At 33.4% G+C, this 17,600-nt stretch overlaps 2 protein-coding genes across 2 annotated transcripts; both read left to right on the forward strand.

Annotated features, from left to right (window-relative positions):
- Nucleotides 1-9,273: 9,273 nt before the first annotated feature.
- Nucleotides 9,274-11,707, forward strand: LOC141696823 (uncharacterized). The gene has a single exon (XM_074500949.1). The coding sequence runs from the start codon at nt 9,310-9,312 to the stop codon at nt 11,410-11,412; it is 2,103 nt and encodes a 700-aa protein (XP_074357050.1). The 5' UTR covers nt 9,274-9,309; the 3' UTR covers nt 11,413-11,707.
- Nucleotides 11,708-14,132: 2,425 nt separating this feature from the next.
- Nucleotides 14,133-16,795, forward strand: LOC141696789 (uncharacterized). The gene has a single exon (XM_074500915.1). The coding sequence runs from the start codon at nt 14,365-14,367 to the stop codon at nt 16,474-16,476; it is 2,112 nt and encodes a 703-aa protein (XP_074357016.1). The 5' UTR covers nt 14,133-14,364; the 3' UTR covers nt 16,477-16,795.
- Nucleotides 16,796-17,600: the final 805 nt, after the last annotated feature.

Consider the following 17,600-nt stretch of genomic DNA (forward strand, 5'->3'; position numbering starts at 1 on the left):
TTCTCTATTTCCTTTAACCAAACATTCGCTTCGATTGGATCTAAAGAACCCTTGAATTCTGGTGGGTTCACTGCTTGAAAAGTTTTGAAAGTTACCTGGGGGTTGGTCTGTCTTTGTTGTTGTTGAGTTAGGTGAACTGTTTGTTGAGCCAAGATATGAAAACAACCAAGATACTGCTGGGTCTATAGGTCCTTGTTTTGCATTCTGGTTGGTATTATCTTGGTTATTGTTGTTGGTTTCTTCATTCTGGGTGTTGGAGCGGTTATTTCTTCTGGGAGGCATTTTCTGTTAAGAATCAAACAACTTATTTAGCCTTTAAATCAAATTCTTTGCATAAAAGAAAACGTTTGTAAAACAAAAATATCTCTTTTTGAAAATAGTTATAACAGTTGAACTAAGTAAATTGCATGCTTCTTTACAGAATGTAAACAGTTAAGGGGTTAGGGTACATGGTATCACAAGAGGTATAACTGGTGCAATAAGTAAAGTAAGATAAAACAGGTGCAGTAATGTAAATGACAATGCTGGAAAGGAAAAGGTACTGATATATATAGATCAAAAGTTTTAGGTAGTACAAGCGTAAAAACGCTTCAAAAGTAAAAGTAAAAGGGTACATCAAACATACTCACTAGTCAGCAGATCTAGTCTATAAATATAACCAAAAGTCTACTGATACACACTACACACTACTGTACATAATAAAACCACCACAATTCTGGCTCAACATCTCTGTCTCTGCATCTCTGTCTCTAACTCCAAGGAAACTCTGGTCCACCAAGCTTCTCGAGATCCTCCATCACCTCTCTGGCCCATCTCATAAGAGCATCGGGGCCTGCATACTCACATGTAGCTCCATGCAGTCTAGCCTCAAGAATCCTCTGTGTCACATGAATTTCCTCTCGAAGCTCTCTCACACTACGATCAACATCTGTTGTCCTGATTATATGCTGCAGCTCTTGAATATGTGCCAACAGGGAATCACGCTCCAGAAGAAGAGCCTCATACCGGTAATAAGGAACATGAAGTAGTGTAGACTGGAATGGGGCACCCGCAACTGAATTCCCAGTAGAATCTGAATCAGCAGGTGGGGGTCCTCTGATGGGTGGCCTAATACCCGGGGGTGGAATGGCCTGTAGTGGTACGGGCTGCAACACAGCTGGGGGTAGAATAGCCAACACTGGTGGAACAACAGGACGTGGATCTGAAGATGGTCCTCCAACTGAGGGCTTAGAGTGGTCAGCTGGTACTGGGATGAAAGAGTCGGCCATCGTTGCTATCTGAAATCATATCGCAAAATAAGAATCTCGAACCACAACGCGAATCATACTAATACATGTTATACCGTTGCACTCAACCTCTCGACGTTCTATCTTTCTACTTACTTCTAATCATAACCCTCTACCCATTCCGGTCAATCTAGGCTTATGTCAGTGACTTATAACCTGTAGCTCTGATACCAAACCTGTGGCGTCCTCCAAACCCGGGTCAGAAGTTTGGGGTCCACACACACACCTTATTTATAACCTGCTTATAACAATAATAAAGATAATAATATACAATGACCCTACTTACCAACTACCACGGATCGCAACAGGTTAAAGTATGCACACAAGCCACACACACACACTTATATTACAAACGCCCAAATCCCAACTATATAAACTTACAACTAAATATTAAACATTATTACAAACTACACAAACTTAAACTATTCCAAAAGCCGCTAGCTAGCTTATTCCGATCAACCTGGAATCCTAGCTCTTGTACTGGATTGGGGATCCTCGCTACCAACCGGTTCCTTCTTAACTAGAAAAGAGTATAAACAAAATCGCACAAATGAGCTAACCAGCTCAGCAAGTCATATTGACAATACTGAGAATAAATAGTGATCAAGTGAAATGAGTTAAGGTATCAAGTGAACAATGAATAATGATTTAGAATTGGATATTAGATTTTCATTTTAAAATCGAAGGTTAGGCTGCTGATCAGTCACGCACTAACCCCGAGCAAGGCACACAGCTCTGCTCTAATTACTGGATCCAAGGCACACATTGGCCTAACTTGACCACCAATCTGGTCTGACCACGAATCTGGTCCACAATTTTAGAAAAAAATCCAATTCTATCACAATAACAGAATAAACAATGTAAAGCAATAAACAAAATCATAAACAACATTGGATTTCCAATAACGAGATGGTTTCAATCTTCACAAGGAAACAATATGGCAATTACAAAGAATAGCTATCAGGTGGTGAAAGAATTGGATAACAAAAGAATCAAAGTTTTAGAGCTACAAGGATTTTGTCTTTCAATGTATAAGGTACAATGGTTTGAGTTTGTAAGTAATCCTGGTTCAGAGTTCAGTATTTAGTTTGTATGTATTTGTGGAGTAGTATCGTATATCTTTGGTTCGTATTCGGGTGTTCAATAATCAATGGTTCAGAAAGAATAAGGTTTACAGCTCAAAGATCAATAACTGGAATCAAGGTTTAGGGTTCAGTGCTTCAAAGCACTTGCAATATAAAACAGAACTATCAACTATTCACTGTATATCTCGAGAAAGTTCAGAACACTTGCCTTGTATTAGCTTGCTACACTCTACTAGCTTTCAACCACACTTCTTATTACTTACTTCCCTTTCCTACGCCTTGCCTCTTCTGCTCACATAGCATAAGCATCTATCAATACCCAACTCATATGATTCTACTCGATATAAGCTTCTATCTACCCTTTGTTTTACCCAAATCTAATTTACGGATTGAAAGATACGATCAAAGCAGTCATACAACGTACACATATGCATTTAACATGTTAATCAATGCACATATAACACATAGCACGTAAGATGTTTGATTGAAAATACTTTTCAAAGAAGGTTTGATGTTAAAAGGATTTTTCAGATACCTAATATGGATTTTTAAATATTTTTCGGAATTTAAACGGGTCGTTGAACCATTTTTAAACAATAAACAGGGTTCGGTTGGCCGAATCTGGCTTCAAAATAATTTTATAATAATTATCGAGCTTTGAAAATAATTTTATAATATTTTAAAGATCGAAACTATTTTTCAGAATTTTTAAATCAGAGATAAATAATTTAATCTAATTAAATAATTAATTAAAGTAAATTAATAATTAATTAAATCAATTAATCAATTAATTTTTGAATTAATTGACCAATTAACTAATTAATTATAAACTAAAATTAATTAACTAATTAATTCAAATTTATTTTTGAATTAAAAATAATTTTTGGAATTAAAATAATAATTTTTAGAATTTTAATAATTAAAAACGAATTTCTACAATTAAAATAAATAGAAAATGTGATTATTAAATATTTTAAAACAGGAATCCAATTTCTGCAAACTCTGGAAAGTTCAGGGAGTGAACTTCATCGTCCCCAAAAGTTCAGGGACTAAACTGCAATTTTTGCAGTTTAGCCCGCTGGAAAACGACGGGTTCGCCGGAGAACTCGTCTCCGGCATCCTCACACCACCACCACCTCCAGATATCATCTACTACTCACCAGGAATATAACCCAACAATCAAATCATTTTTACAACCCCAGAACTGGCCGGAAAATTGCCGAGAAGTTCGCCGGTTCCGGCGAACTTTGTTTACTTCGATTTAAGCAAACCAGGAATCGTGAGTTGTTGTAATATACATGAATCGATTGCAAATTTAACAAGGAACACGATAAAATCAACAAAAACATCTAAATAACCCCTAGAACAAAAAACCCCAAATTTCAATTAAGAACATTCATACGGGTTGCCCGCAAGGGTTGGCTCAACTGGTTAAAGAGGGGATAACTATCTTCTTGGTCACAGGTTCGAATCCCACGGGAGGAGAATTTATGGTTATGCCTCTTGAGTCAGAGCCTGTCGCTTAAATGCGGTTTACCTTGGTTCACGTGGTTTGCAGGCTATTACGTGAGCCCGTAGGGTTTACCCAGTGCGCACCCGAATGGTAGCGGCTGCGGGTTACCTACGATAAAAAAAAAACATTCATACGGGTTATAAACCCTAATTTCAAAATTCAAAAATTAAACTCAATTTTGAATATGTTATTGTCACACCAAATCAGTCATATAATATATCAAAATCATCAGGAAGAAAAGCTCTACAACATCCAATCATCAAATCATTCAAACAATCACTAGAACAAAAATTCATAATTTTAATCAAAATAATTCAAAAATAAATAAAAATATAGAAAACAAACCTTGATTTCTGCAGTTCTGAAACTTGTAGAATCTGAAAGAACACCTCAAACCCTTCGTTTTGGTTACTCAAGCTTCTCAAACAGAAATCACTAACACCTTGAAATTGTAGTTTGATTCTTGAAAGGTTATATGAATATAGGTGTTTTCTCTGTAAAATTATATAATTACTGGCTGTAAATGATTTTCTGTACAAAATAAAATACGGTAAGGGCTATTTATATTTACGGAATATTGGTATCCCATTTGATCATACCGGATATAAAACAGTACGTTTATTTATAAAAACAGATCCTAAACGGTACCGGTTTCGGGATAATTATCTAAATTTGTACAATTTGTACTGCGGTCTTGGTCTCAGCGCCTGGTTACACACGTATTACGAGGTGATAATTATAATATTTTAATAAAAAGATCCCGTTTATCGAAAATATGAGTTTTCTTGATTTACCGAAACAAATTTTGTATCGAAAATATTGCGTCGGGACCCGCACAGGACAAACCGTACGCCGGATCGAAAAAGTCAAAACATGGAAAATGCTCGGAATATCGCAACTAGGTTAGGAAGGAGTTCTCGGAAGAGTTTCGGGTTATAAAAATGTAAAAACGGGTGAATTCGGCTGGTTCCCGATTACATAAAATGATATAAAAATAGTTGGAAAAAAAATTTATTAAATCCATAAATTTTCTATAAAATCATAAATCAACATAAAAATTAATAGAAAAATATGACAATTATCTATATTTTATTTTGAACATATAAAAATTAAAATACTCAATTTATATTATTTTTAATCACCCAAACACATATACCACTTAACAAATAATTCACAGAATACATACTTAACATGCATAATATTTATTTATTAACCAAAATAATTACACGATATATCTCAGATATTACATTACTCCTCCAATTCTCCTCTTGAATGTTTCCCTACCTTCTTTCTCTCATGATTCTCTCTGTTTTTTTGTGTAAATATTCTTCACCCAAGTCGCGTGCATGTGTAATATTTTTTTTAATCTATTATTATCCTAAACTAACTTCCCTATATCTAAATATTTTAATATTTTAATTATTTAATAACAATATAATAAGTATCCTACATGAAGTAGAATTCGCAAATTAAAAATCTGGACTGCCTGCTTCTGGCCTTTTTCTGGGAAGTTTGGAATGTTAATAAAATCTGAGACCATACTTTAATTAAAGGTTTTCTCGTAATCTTTCCAACGGTTCCTGAATCACTTCACTTCGATGTCGGGAGCTCCGGTTATAGGCAAAACAGTGAGCACCGCGCAAGCTATCCCGAAAATTTGAATTTTGCTAGAAGCTACTTCAAATTTTACAATTTCAGTTACACTCCTTCTATTATAAGAATCCCCTTTTTTCCTACAATAAAACATGAAAACTATTTAAATCGCAATCCAATTACATGTAAAATAGACTAAAATATAGAGAAAGTAAATGATCATAAAGATCATACATCAATATTTAACATTATCAAGGTACGTCCATACTCTTTATTTATAACATAAACACCATTTAAATGTAACATACTAGTACCAAATATCAAATATCAAATATCAGAAGTATCAAATTTTGTTACTTGACTTAGCTAATCTCACACTAAATTCGGATTCGATTTCCTGCAACTACGAAATTATACAAAATATTAAAATAACTAACCATGATTGATTTCGACATGGTTTAATTATCAACAGCTAAATAATGATAAAATAATTATGGATTTTTCCAGTGTGTGTCCATGGGCACATGCTAAGAAAGTTTGATAAATGAGTTGTAAAAATTTGATTGGTGGAGAGCTTATTAATAAAAATGGACCCCCTGCATGCACAAAAATCCCCACCAATCAAATTTTTACAACTCATGTATCACATTTTCTTAACATGTACCCATGTGCACACACTAGACAAACCGAATAATTATTTATAATTTAATTTCAATAATTTTACTTGGGTACAATTTATTAAATTCCTTCCCATTAACTCCCAAGAAAAATCTCGATGACCGGATAAAATAAAATAATGTATATTTATTATACACTATCAAATACTTGCAATAGCTGATTTAATAAATTCAATAGTATTTGCTATTTTTATTTTAATCTAGATCGTGATTCGTACATGGATACCAAGTTTTTTTTGCTAATTGATTACACACACGCACATAGTCGAACTCCTGATCTCCCGCAAGTAGGTACAAGAGTTCAACTATTACACCAATACTTTGTTCGCGGATACCAATTATCTATGATGATACACTTTGATAACATAATGCAAATCAATTTTGAGTGGATGTAATAGCGTTTAATGATACTCCTCGAGAAAAGACTCATTTGTCACGTTTCGTAATGGGCGATTCCATCGTTTATAATCGAAAAGAAAGGTCAGAAGAGGTTTTTCAAACCAGAAGAGGCCTTTATAAACTGGGCTATTGTTATAGCGTGTCTCTGTAAAGTGGAATTCATCCTTTGTTTTTTCCTTTCCATTCACTCGGATCTCTTCCGTTTCATCGATTTTGTCCGGATCCTCCTTTTCTTCCGAAAAAAGGGAAGGAGAGCATTCGGTTTAGTCATATAAAACCTGTACCGATTATTATTTTGATTTTCGGGAATAACTTAAATCATTATTTCGGTTTCAGTTTTAAACTGAATTAAATTCAGTTCGATTTTTATAGTTATTTATTATCATTTTAGTCGTTTAACTAAAAAATGATTCGGGTTCAGTTTATCAAATGTTCAACCCTACTTGGTACCAGGTCAGTTTCAAAAATTTCTCATTTGTCACATTATATTTCAGATTATTTTGAAAAAAAAAGTGAGAACCCTATGGTATCCTAGCGAAACAAAATAAAAAAAACTCCACTTTTTTTTTCAAATAATATGTGCCTTGCTATAATTGGTAGAAAAATAGTAAATAATATGAGTTATATTTTCGTTAATTAATAATATGAATTATCCGTTATAATATAACAACGCCATTTAAATTTTTCACTCAACACATTATTATTTGGGATAATTTTTAAAAACGTTTATTGGGTCTCCTGACATTAATTTTATCAGTTAGATTTTTTTTATATTTTCCTTTTATAAAAACCTTTTCATGTTTTAAATATTTACAAAAAGAGTTGAGATTTTGAGAGTCAGACTCCCGTGCTAGCCTCTTCACGGTTCTTCCTCCCCCTTCCCCTCGCTCTCCCATACTCCTTTCTACTTATCAATTTTTTCAATAAAAATCCTTTTTGAATGAATCTTGTTGGGTATCTTGTTATAAGGTTATTAATCGTGTTAATATTTTTGGAATGTTAGTGTGTTATGTTTTAATATTTTTATGTGTTCAATGACTTTTGGTTATTTTTTCTGAGAATAATTTATATGTTGGGAAAATTTTAAGACTTCCATAGATATGGGATGAGTTCATCTTTCGTAATAAATTATTCATATTTTAGAGGTGTTTGTTATTCTAATAGCGATTGAAGTAATTCGTAGTTTTGAATATTGCGCTACATATGACACTTATATTAATATCAATTCTAATGTTACTCATTTCATATTTGATATATGTTAGTTTTTCCGAAATGTTATTGTAATATATTTTAGATTAAAAAATTTAAATATTCAATATTTTAAGTGATCTGAAAATTAAACAGCTATTTATTTAGATTACATTTTATTTCACAATCACATTGTAATTACCAGCTTGGAGACTTGTTCCGACTTGATTTCAATATTTAAAAAAAATTCCGTGTTTGTTCGTAAAGAACAAAAAGTTCCAGAATAGGAAGAGAGATTCTCGTCAATTATTTCCTTTACTTGAGATTAGGGTAACGTTTCTATTACTTCAAGAAAACAGGACAAAATCGACTGTCAAAAACGATCGGTTAAGAATCCAAACGGTCGGTTAAAAGTGTCATAACCGACCATAGGCCGTGGTATGTTTTAGCGTGATCGGTTATTAACTTTGGTCGAGTGTAACCCTCATAACTGACCAACATTATGACCGGTTAAGTGCCTGGGCATTTTACTCAAATTTGGGGTCACTGTGTACACACACGTGTTGCCATGTCACTGTGTCATAACCGACCATAGGTGGTCGGTTATGTCTATTTTTAAAAAGTTGACTGTAACTCATAATCGACCGCGTCGTATATTTTGTAAAACATAAGCGAGAAGGAAAAGGACCCAGAAGAGGTAAGCTATTATCTGAAATTTGTCGGAAAAAAAAAAAGTAGTAAAGATTTGCTAACCAGGATAGTTCGTTATACGGTACACCTCTATCCCCACCAATTTTTTATTCTCTTAAAAATTTTATAATATAAAAAATGCTAAAATTTTAAAATATTTTACAAGTTTCCAAAAATATTAAAACTTTTATAATATGGAAAATAGTTACATCTATTATTTATCTTCATTATACCTATTTTATACATAAAATATTTATAATCACATCATTTTTTTAATTTTTATTTATTACTATTATTTTTCTTAACCTAGATGAGAGCGACCCAATTACGGGTACTGTTTAAGCTACAATTTTGAATTTATTCTTTTCTTTTTTTCCAAGTCATTCCACTTTTTCTTTTGTCTGATCAAGTCTTCCCCTTTCACTTGAGAGGCTTCAAAGAAAAAAAACTAATGAAGGCCCTGCACTTAAGTTTGCTCGTTTTTCTGTTTCTCGAAGATATCTTAACATTTGTACAATTACCAGTCAAAAAAATAAATGATATCTTACAATTTTATTAAAACTGGACATGCATGTGTTATACTACATTTTTGGTAAATATTTCTGTAAAAAATTTGAGATATCTAGCACTAATCGAAACCAAGTTTAAAACTAAATTATTTAAGGTGATATTAATATTTTAATACTTCTATTATTTTTAAGTTGACGTGTCGTATACCAGTATTATCGGGTCTAATGTCAAGTGAACGCAATTAAGCTTGATTTTCTACTACATACGGAGCATGTACATTTAAAAGGTCACATCCACGAAAAGTTTCATATTATATAATTTCCATCCACTTTGAAAGAGCTTTCAAATTCATCAAGAAGGTGGTAGAGATGTCAGCTGCTGGTGATATCACGGAAGCACTTCTCGAGGACATTTCTGATGAAAGGGAACTTTGCTTTTGCATCATACTTAGTCTTTCACTTCAAATATTCTTAAATATTGGTGGAAACTTTAGAAGGTTAGCATCCAGCAAATGGATTGTTAGTTTTCTGTGGTTAGCTTATTTGCTTGCAGATATTGTTGCTGTTTTTGCACTCGGACTCACTGTCAGCAAGCAACGTTTGTATGTGAAATATTGCAATGCCTTTGGAGCCTTTAGTCAAAACTATCCAACACCCGATATTCCTATTTTCTGGGCTCCTTTTTTACTGATACACCTTGGCGGTCCAGACACCATCACTGCTTTTGCACCCGAGGACAATGAACTGTGGCCCAGACATTTGATTTATCTGGCTTCACAGTGCGTTGTGGTTACTTATATCTTCTACCAGTCTGTACAATTTGATAACAAAGTAGTGGCTCCAACGCTACTCATTTTGTTGTGTGGATTTATCAAGTGCGTGGAGCGTGCAGCTGCTCTGTATTATGGAAGTGCAAAGAGCTTCCGCAATTCCATGCTTTTGAAATCTGATTTGGATGCCAGTATTACGGAGAAAGAGCCCAAACTTGTGCTCGTAAAAAATGGAAATGCTGCTTTATCTCATTTACAAGCATTGCAGTATGCTTTTGTGTACTTCACGGTGTTCAAAAAGCTTGCTGTGGATCTCATTCTCAGCGTCCATGAACGGAACCAGAGCCGGTTGTTTTTCCTTGAAACATCTTGTGAATCCGCTTTCAGGTTAGTCGAGATAGAGTTGAATTACCTTTATGATGTTCTTTTCACTAAACTCCCGGTGCTGCATCAGAAGCTTGGCTACTGCAGTCGAAGTTTATCGTTCCTTGCAGTTGTTATTGCATTAAAGCTCTATGTTTCTCAGATGGGCACTTACTATGTAGGCAATTTGGAGGGAAAAATCACTCTAGTTTTGTTTATTGGAGCGGTTGTGTTAGAGGTGATCGCATTTTATGGGCTACTTTTTTGTGACTGGACAGTTCTAAATCTCGGGCCTTTGTCTAATGCAAACCCCAAAGGTAACATTTGCAAAGATCAATTTCTTAATTTCTTACTGTTTGTTATAAGGACTAGGAGTAGATTCCTACATTGGTTTCTTCGCTTTGTTGGACTTAAAAATCTTCGTCATGGGTCAAAATTTACTGATAGCAGGTGGGCTAATTCTTTGTCGACATTCAATTTGATATCTTATTGTGTACAAAGACATTCAAAAAGGATGGAAAATTTTTATAGTTATTTTGGCCTTCTCAGCTTTCTAAATGAGATCTGGTATGTAAAACCGCAAGAAGTCTCTCGTAATATGACTGGTTTCATTTTTGATGAACTGAAAATGAAAGCCGAGATGGCTGACAGTTTAGCCATTGCTAAAGTAATATGTTCTTCCAAAGGAGAGTGGGTACTTGAAAATGAAGGCCAAATTACTTTTATTCCTTTTATTGCTAATTATAACTATGATGATATCGTTCTTCTGTGGCACATTGCTACCGAAATCTGCTACAACGACAGCCAAGATCAACTGACTGATAAAGAACAATGTGTCACTGCAAAGAAGCTATCAGACTACATGCTCTATCTTATGGTCATGAAACCTGATATGATGTCGGCAATTTCTGGCATTGGCGAAATAAAGTTCCGAGATACTTGCACTGAGGTTGGCGAATTACTTGACACTAATTTACCAGAACTGAAGAAGAGAAAGTCTGGCAAGGAAGAAACGGAAGCGTTACAAAGAAAGGCTTGTGAAACAATTCTCAGCATCAACAGAGAAATTGAACCGGCTGCTGTACCTAGGGATAGAAGTATACTTTTCACTGCATCTGTATTGGCCAAAGATCTAAATTTGTTACCATCAGAGAAAAAGTGGTTGATTATTAGCAAATTGTGGGTAGAACTGCTATCATATGCAGCAAGTCATATCAAGTCAAGTGCTCATACCGAACAGCTAAGCAGAGGGGGTGAGCTTATAACTATTGTTTGGTTACTGATGGCTCATTTTGGCTTGGGAGATCAGTACGAGATCAACCCACTAAGGCAAGCATAATTGATTGCTAATGCAGAAGTTTGTCATCTGTCAAATAATTAACATGCCGTGATTCGACAAGTTATGAAGTTTTCTATGTATTGTTTTAATCAAGTTTCAATTACTTATGGTCATCCATTATATTGAAATTTCATTCTTGAATTTCGAAACCTGACCGCTTATTGTATTTGCTGTATTAGTTTGGGACATCATTGAGGTGTAGGTGTTATGTATCGATGTATTATCATTGAGGTGTAGGTGTTATGTATCCATGTATTATTTATAATTGTTTTGATTAATAATAAGTAGGACCTGGTTTTTCATGTCAAAATACGTCAAAATACACTAGTTGGTAACTCGTGAGAAGCAGGCCTGAAATTAAAAATAATAGTATTACATTATTATTTGTATAAAACTGAAACTCATAATCCGTGCAAAATACAAATCTAAATAAAATATATAAAATTCTTTTAAAATATGTAGTTAAAAAAATCGAAGTTAAGTGTAACTCTAAAATTTCACCTTATAATTTTAGTTATGCATGCACCAAATTATTTACTTATATATATGACATGTTAACTTACTAATACGATGATTTTAAAGTAAACCGACGCTTGGATGTTCAGCAACAAATAAAAATTTAAGGAAAATAAGATTTATAGAGATTAAAAGTTAATTTTTGTCGTTGAGATTTTATTACATAAAATTTTAAAAATAGTCATATAATTTTTTAGTGAATACCAAGATTTGGGATCTAAACATGGTTTCGCTTATTAGTATAGATAGTTGATAACCCGTGCGAAACACGGGACCGAGATTAAAAATATCGAATTAATATTTGTAGAAATTATTCATAATTCGTGCGAAACATGAATTAAAATTAATATATTAATAACAAATATTAAATTGGTACTTGCAAAAAATAGTTATGTACTTAAAAAGAATCGAATCATTTATGAAATTTTCCACTATAATTCTAGTTTTGCATTATTTTACTTGATATAAAAAAAGCTAACATATTAATTTTATTTTTGTGAAACGAATTGTATTTCTATCTTATAAACCAAATATCTGTTCTTTAAACAATTTAATATTAATTAATATAATTTGATAATTATCTTATAATTAGCCTTTTCAATATAGTTTATTTAATATTACTTAATTATCGATAAAAATTAATTTACAAATTAAAAGTAAATAGATGTTATTAAACTTAATTTAATAATACTAAATATAATCTAAATACAGGCCATAAATTTGTTACTGTTAAAATATTTTTTTTTATTTAAAGTATAAAAACGTTGTGATGGACAGTAACAAATGCGATCGTTAAATCAATAATTTTCAGTTTATAAGTTAATAAATGTTACTAAAGTCATTTGTTATTACTTGATTATTTCTAAAATAATACTGCAGAAAATAAAGAAAATAAAGTTTATAGAGAATAAATGTCAATTCGTGTTAATAGTTTATTTTGTAGTTAGTAGTTTTTCAAAATAAAAGTAAATATATGTTATTTTACTTAATTTAACGTAACTTAATAAATTTTTAATATAATTTATTAATAAATAAAGTTTACAGATAATATAAGTCAATTCAGTTAGTAGTTTATAGTTATATGTTATTTTACTTAATTTAACGTAACTTAATAAATTTTTAATATAATTTATTAATAAATAAAGTTTATAGATAATATAAGTCAATTCATGTTAGTATTTTATAGTTTTTCTAAAATTAAATATAAATATAAGTTATTTTACAAAGAATAGAAGTCGAGTTATGTTAAAAACAAAGTTGATAGAAAATAGAAGTCAACTTATGTCAGATAAGTACCAAAATTTGATACTTTTAGTACTTTGGTACTTTTATAACCAAATTATACATTTTTTCCTTAATAAAAAGTATAGATTGTTGTGTGTACCAGAATTGAATATAGAATATGTGAATTTGTGCTTATACATGTAAAGTCATTAATTATGTATACAAGTATAACAAAAACAAACCAGACAGTATAATATATATATAAACTCCCTAGAAGACACATACATGATAAACACATGTTGGCATAATAAATGACTAGAGAGCTAGAAGCAAAGACAAATGCTTACTTCTTTGTAGACAAAGACCAATCATCAGTGTCAGATGATTCACTGTAAAAGGAAAATGGCATATGATACTTTGATTTATCTTTTTCTTTTCTCAGAATATGGACCTAATTTGCCCTAAATTTTATGAACATGATCATGATTGTGAAATACCAATGAATCTTCGAAATCAATCCCCGTGTCACTTCAGATGGTAGTTCAACAATCATGTCTATGCTTGTTGATCTGGAACGATGTCCGGCATCTACTCACGGTTCATAAAATTTGGATAAGAATTGAACTATGATCTTCTTGGTCTTTATTTGATGATGAAGTTAAATGTGTGATGTTAGACTAGGAAACTTCGGTTATGTTTGTACTTCTGGAGACAGGAATTTATGTTTTTGCATCAGGTTTCTTGATTTTTAGTTCTATAATGTTTTTGTTCATTGTTAATTTTTTTGTAGTATATGTTCATAACAAGCTTAATCTCTTCACTTGAGCTAACCACGAGATAGAGCTGAAACATTAACATTTGAGGTACATTTATAGAATCTTTACATGTTCAGCACACATCACATTTTTTAATATAAAGGAAAAAGGTAAAAATTTGAAGCCCAAGTAATACTTTACGTAGTCATTGCTTGATTTCAACCTTGTCTGTCAAGTTTCCAGTTTCCAGCTGGAAGATGGGAGCCTACCAGAGACTGGTTATTTTTTATGAAGTGAGAATCCCAATTAATCGAGCTCGAGTAGTCTACTAGATGTATACATAGTACTTTCAAAATCGAATCAACACCTAAACAAAACTTTAAAATCTATGCTTTGTAACCATCTTGATTTTTGAGCATCTCTGGAACCAGAGCCTGCTAATTTATCCAGAGGCGATATGGTACGTGTGGAGATGCACAAGGTCCTGCTAAATGAATTTTTTGATGAATGGGAAATTCGTGTTTGCATCTTACTTAGTCTTTACCTTCAAATTTTTTTGATTGTTGCTGGAACATTTAGAAGGTTAGCATCCCACAAATGGATTGTCGCCCTTCTCTGGTTAGCGTATATACTGGCAGAAATAATTGCTGTTTTTGCACTCGGACTCATTGTCAACAGGCAAAGTTTGTTTTCCAAGTATTGCAATGATGGTGAGCCTGACACTTGTTATGAAGATCATCTTCATATCTACTGGGCTCCTTTCTTGCTCGTACACATTGGCGGTCCAGACACCATCACTGCTTTTGCACCCGAGGACAATGAATTGTGGCTTAGACACTTGTTTTATTTGGCTTCACAGTGCATTGTCGTAGCCTATGCTTTGTATGAATCTCTCAAATCTAATCACCAACTAAGGATCCCAACACTACTTATGTTTTATTGTGGAATTGTTAAGTGCTTTGAGCGTTCAGCTGCTCTGTATTATGGTTGTGCAAATAGCTTCCTCAATTCCATGCTATCAAAATCTGATCAGAATGCCAGTATTATGAAGAAAGAGGCCAGGCTTCTGACTAGAAAGACTAGGGGTGCTTTATCCTATTTACAAGTGTTGCAATATGCTTTTGTATACTTCACAGCGTTTAAAGGACTTGTTGTTGATCTTGATCTCAGCATACATGAGCGCAACCAGAGCCGGGAGTTTTTCCTTACAACATCTTGCAAAGAGGCTTTCTGGATAGTTGAGGTAGAGTTAAATTATCTCTATGATGTTCTTTATACTAAGCTCCCTCTTTTGCACCACAAACTCAGCTATTTCTGTAGAGCTCTCTCCTTCATGGCAGTTGTTGCTTCCTTGGCGCTCTTCCATTTTGTCGTAAATAGGAATTACTATTCTCAGCTTGATGTAGTGATTACCTACATTTTGCTTATGGGAGCAGTTGGGTTGGATATAATAGCATTTTTTATGCTACTATTCTGCGACTGGACTGTTGTTAAACTCAAGCCTCTATCTGATGACAGCCCTAACAGCAATTCATGGAAAGATAAGTTTGTTAATTTGATAGTGTTTGTTAATATTTATAAGAGCCTGTTTCTAGATTGGCTGCTTCATTTTGTTGGAGATAAATATCACCATCCCGAGCCAAAATTCACTGATAGCAGGTGGGCTGATTCTTTGTCGAAATTCAACTTGATATTGTATTGTTTACATAGACCTTCAAAAAAAAGGGAGAAGTTTTATTCTGATTTTGGCCTTATTAGTTTTGTGAACTGGATTTGGTATGTAAAACCACAGCCACTAACCGATCACATGACTGGTTTCATTTTCAACGAGCTTAAAATAAAATCAGAGGTGGCTGAAAGTTTAGACATAGCTAAACAAATCTGTTTGTCCAAAGGAGAGTGGGTACTTCACAAAAATGAAAGTTTGGGTAATTTTGTGCCTTTTGTAGAAAAATATAACTATGATGACATTCTTCTTCTGTGGCACATTGCTACTGAACTCTGTTACAACGACAGCCAGGACCTTGTAACTAACGAGGACCAACGCGAAACTGCAAAGCAGCTGTCAGACTACATGCTCTATCTCATGGTCATGAAGCCTGACACTATGTCTGCAGTTTCTGGCATCGGTCAAGTAAAGTTCCGAAATATTTGCACTGAGGTTAGCAAATTATTCGACACTGGTGAACCACTTCTACTAAGAAAGAGAAAACTTTCTTTTTTTAACAGAAAAAGCCAAGAGAAGGAAGTCGTACTGAAGGCCTGTGAAAGAATTCATAGTTTCAAAGGAGAAAGCGAGCCAGTTACTGTAAAAACGGAGAGAAATATACTGGTCACTGCATCTTTATTGGCCAAACAGCTAAAAGAGTTATCGTCAGAGACAAGATGGATAATAATAAGCAAATTGTGGGTAGAACTGCTCTCATACGCGGCAAGTCATATCAGGTCAAGTGCTCATGCTGTGCAGCTAAGTAGAGGCGGGGAGCTCATAACTATTGTTTGGTTACTGATGGCTCATTTTGGCTTGGGAGAGGAGTATGAGATCAACCCAGAAACGCAAGGATCATAACTGACTGTTGAATTAATCAGGTTTTTACTTATCAAATAATTGCATGTGTGCAGCTAGGCAGATGTGTGCAGTGTTCATTTACTATTTTCACATTTTTGCTTGAGCGATCAGTTCGAGATCAACTCCAGGAATGCAAGCATAACTGAACGCAGAAAAGTTGATTTTACATCAATACCATGTGTGTTTATTTTGATCATCCATTACGCAGTCTCTTCATTTTTTAATTCTGAAGATCGAGCACTTACTGTAAACTGAATTGCAAACCTATTGTGACGACGGAGAAATTTTGCGTCGTAATTAAGTAAATAAAGAGCGTGTTATGTGATGTGATTATAATTACGTGATTAAGTGATGATTATTTGTCTTATCTGTATACTAGAGTTTAGGAGCGTGGATAAAAACGTTCCAATTTAAAGAGTCAGCTTAAAAAATAAGCTGTGGTGTCGGGCCGTCAGGTATAACGGAATCCGTCCTAATACGGAGTTAAATAATATAAAATATGAATTATGTGATTGAATGAATGAATGAGTAAATAAAGTATTTCGTCCTAAGTGACGTGTTGATTGGTAAAGATATTGAGAAGCGTAATCAAAACGCTGAGCGTCAGGCCGTCAGGCTGAACGTGACCCGGTACGCGTAAAAGAGGATAAAGAATGAAGAAGGATGAATTTTATGATCAGACATGAGTCGTTATGTGACTGTATATGTGTGATTGCTTGATTGTATGCATGACTATGTGTTCTGTGTCAATTTTGTGAATTTTAAAGGAATTACGTGATTTAAGTAAAGGTTTAATTAACCTTCGCGCATTTTTATAAAATCATCCGAGAAGGATAAAAACATGGGATTTGTTCTGTTATCTTCGTAAAGATCCTATAGACTTTTTAAAAATAATGAGTGAATTTAATTGTTGATCTTTGCATTTTTAAATTGATTTTATGAAAAAAAATGTATTTATTAAAGCAAGTTTGCGAAATTCATATAAAATCAACCGTTCGCTCAAAAATTCATTATGAGTAATGGATAAAAAGCTAATTTCGAGACATACGTGTTAAAATTGTCATTTTCAATAATTCTCGACTTTCCAAGAGAGAAATATTTTTATTTTGGATTTCGTTGCATTC

Source organism: Apium graveolens, chromosome 11, assembly GCF_009905375.1.
Source record: "Apium graveolens cultivar Ventura chromosome 11, ASM990537v1, whole genome shotgun sequence".
In the NCBI taxonomy this organism is placed as follows: domain Eukaryota; kingdom Viridiplantae; phylum Streptophyta; class Magnoliopsida; order Apiales; family Apiaceae; genus Apium; species Apium graveolens.

Coding starts and splice junctions, on each gene's coding strand:
- LOC141696823 (XM_074500949.1), top strand. CDS start 9,310: ATGTCAGCTGCTGGTGATATCACGGAAGCACTTCTCGAGGACATTTCT.
- LOC141696789 (XM_074500915.1), top strand. CDS start 14,365: ATGGTACGTGTGGAGATGCACAAGGTCCTGCTAAATGAATTTTTTGAT.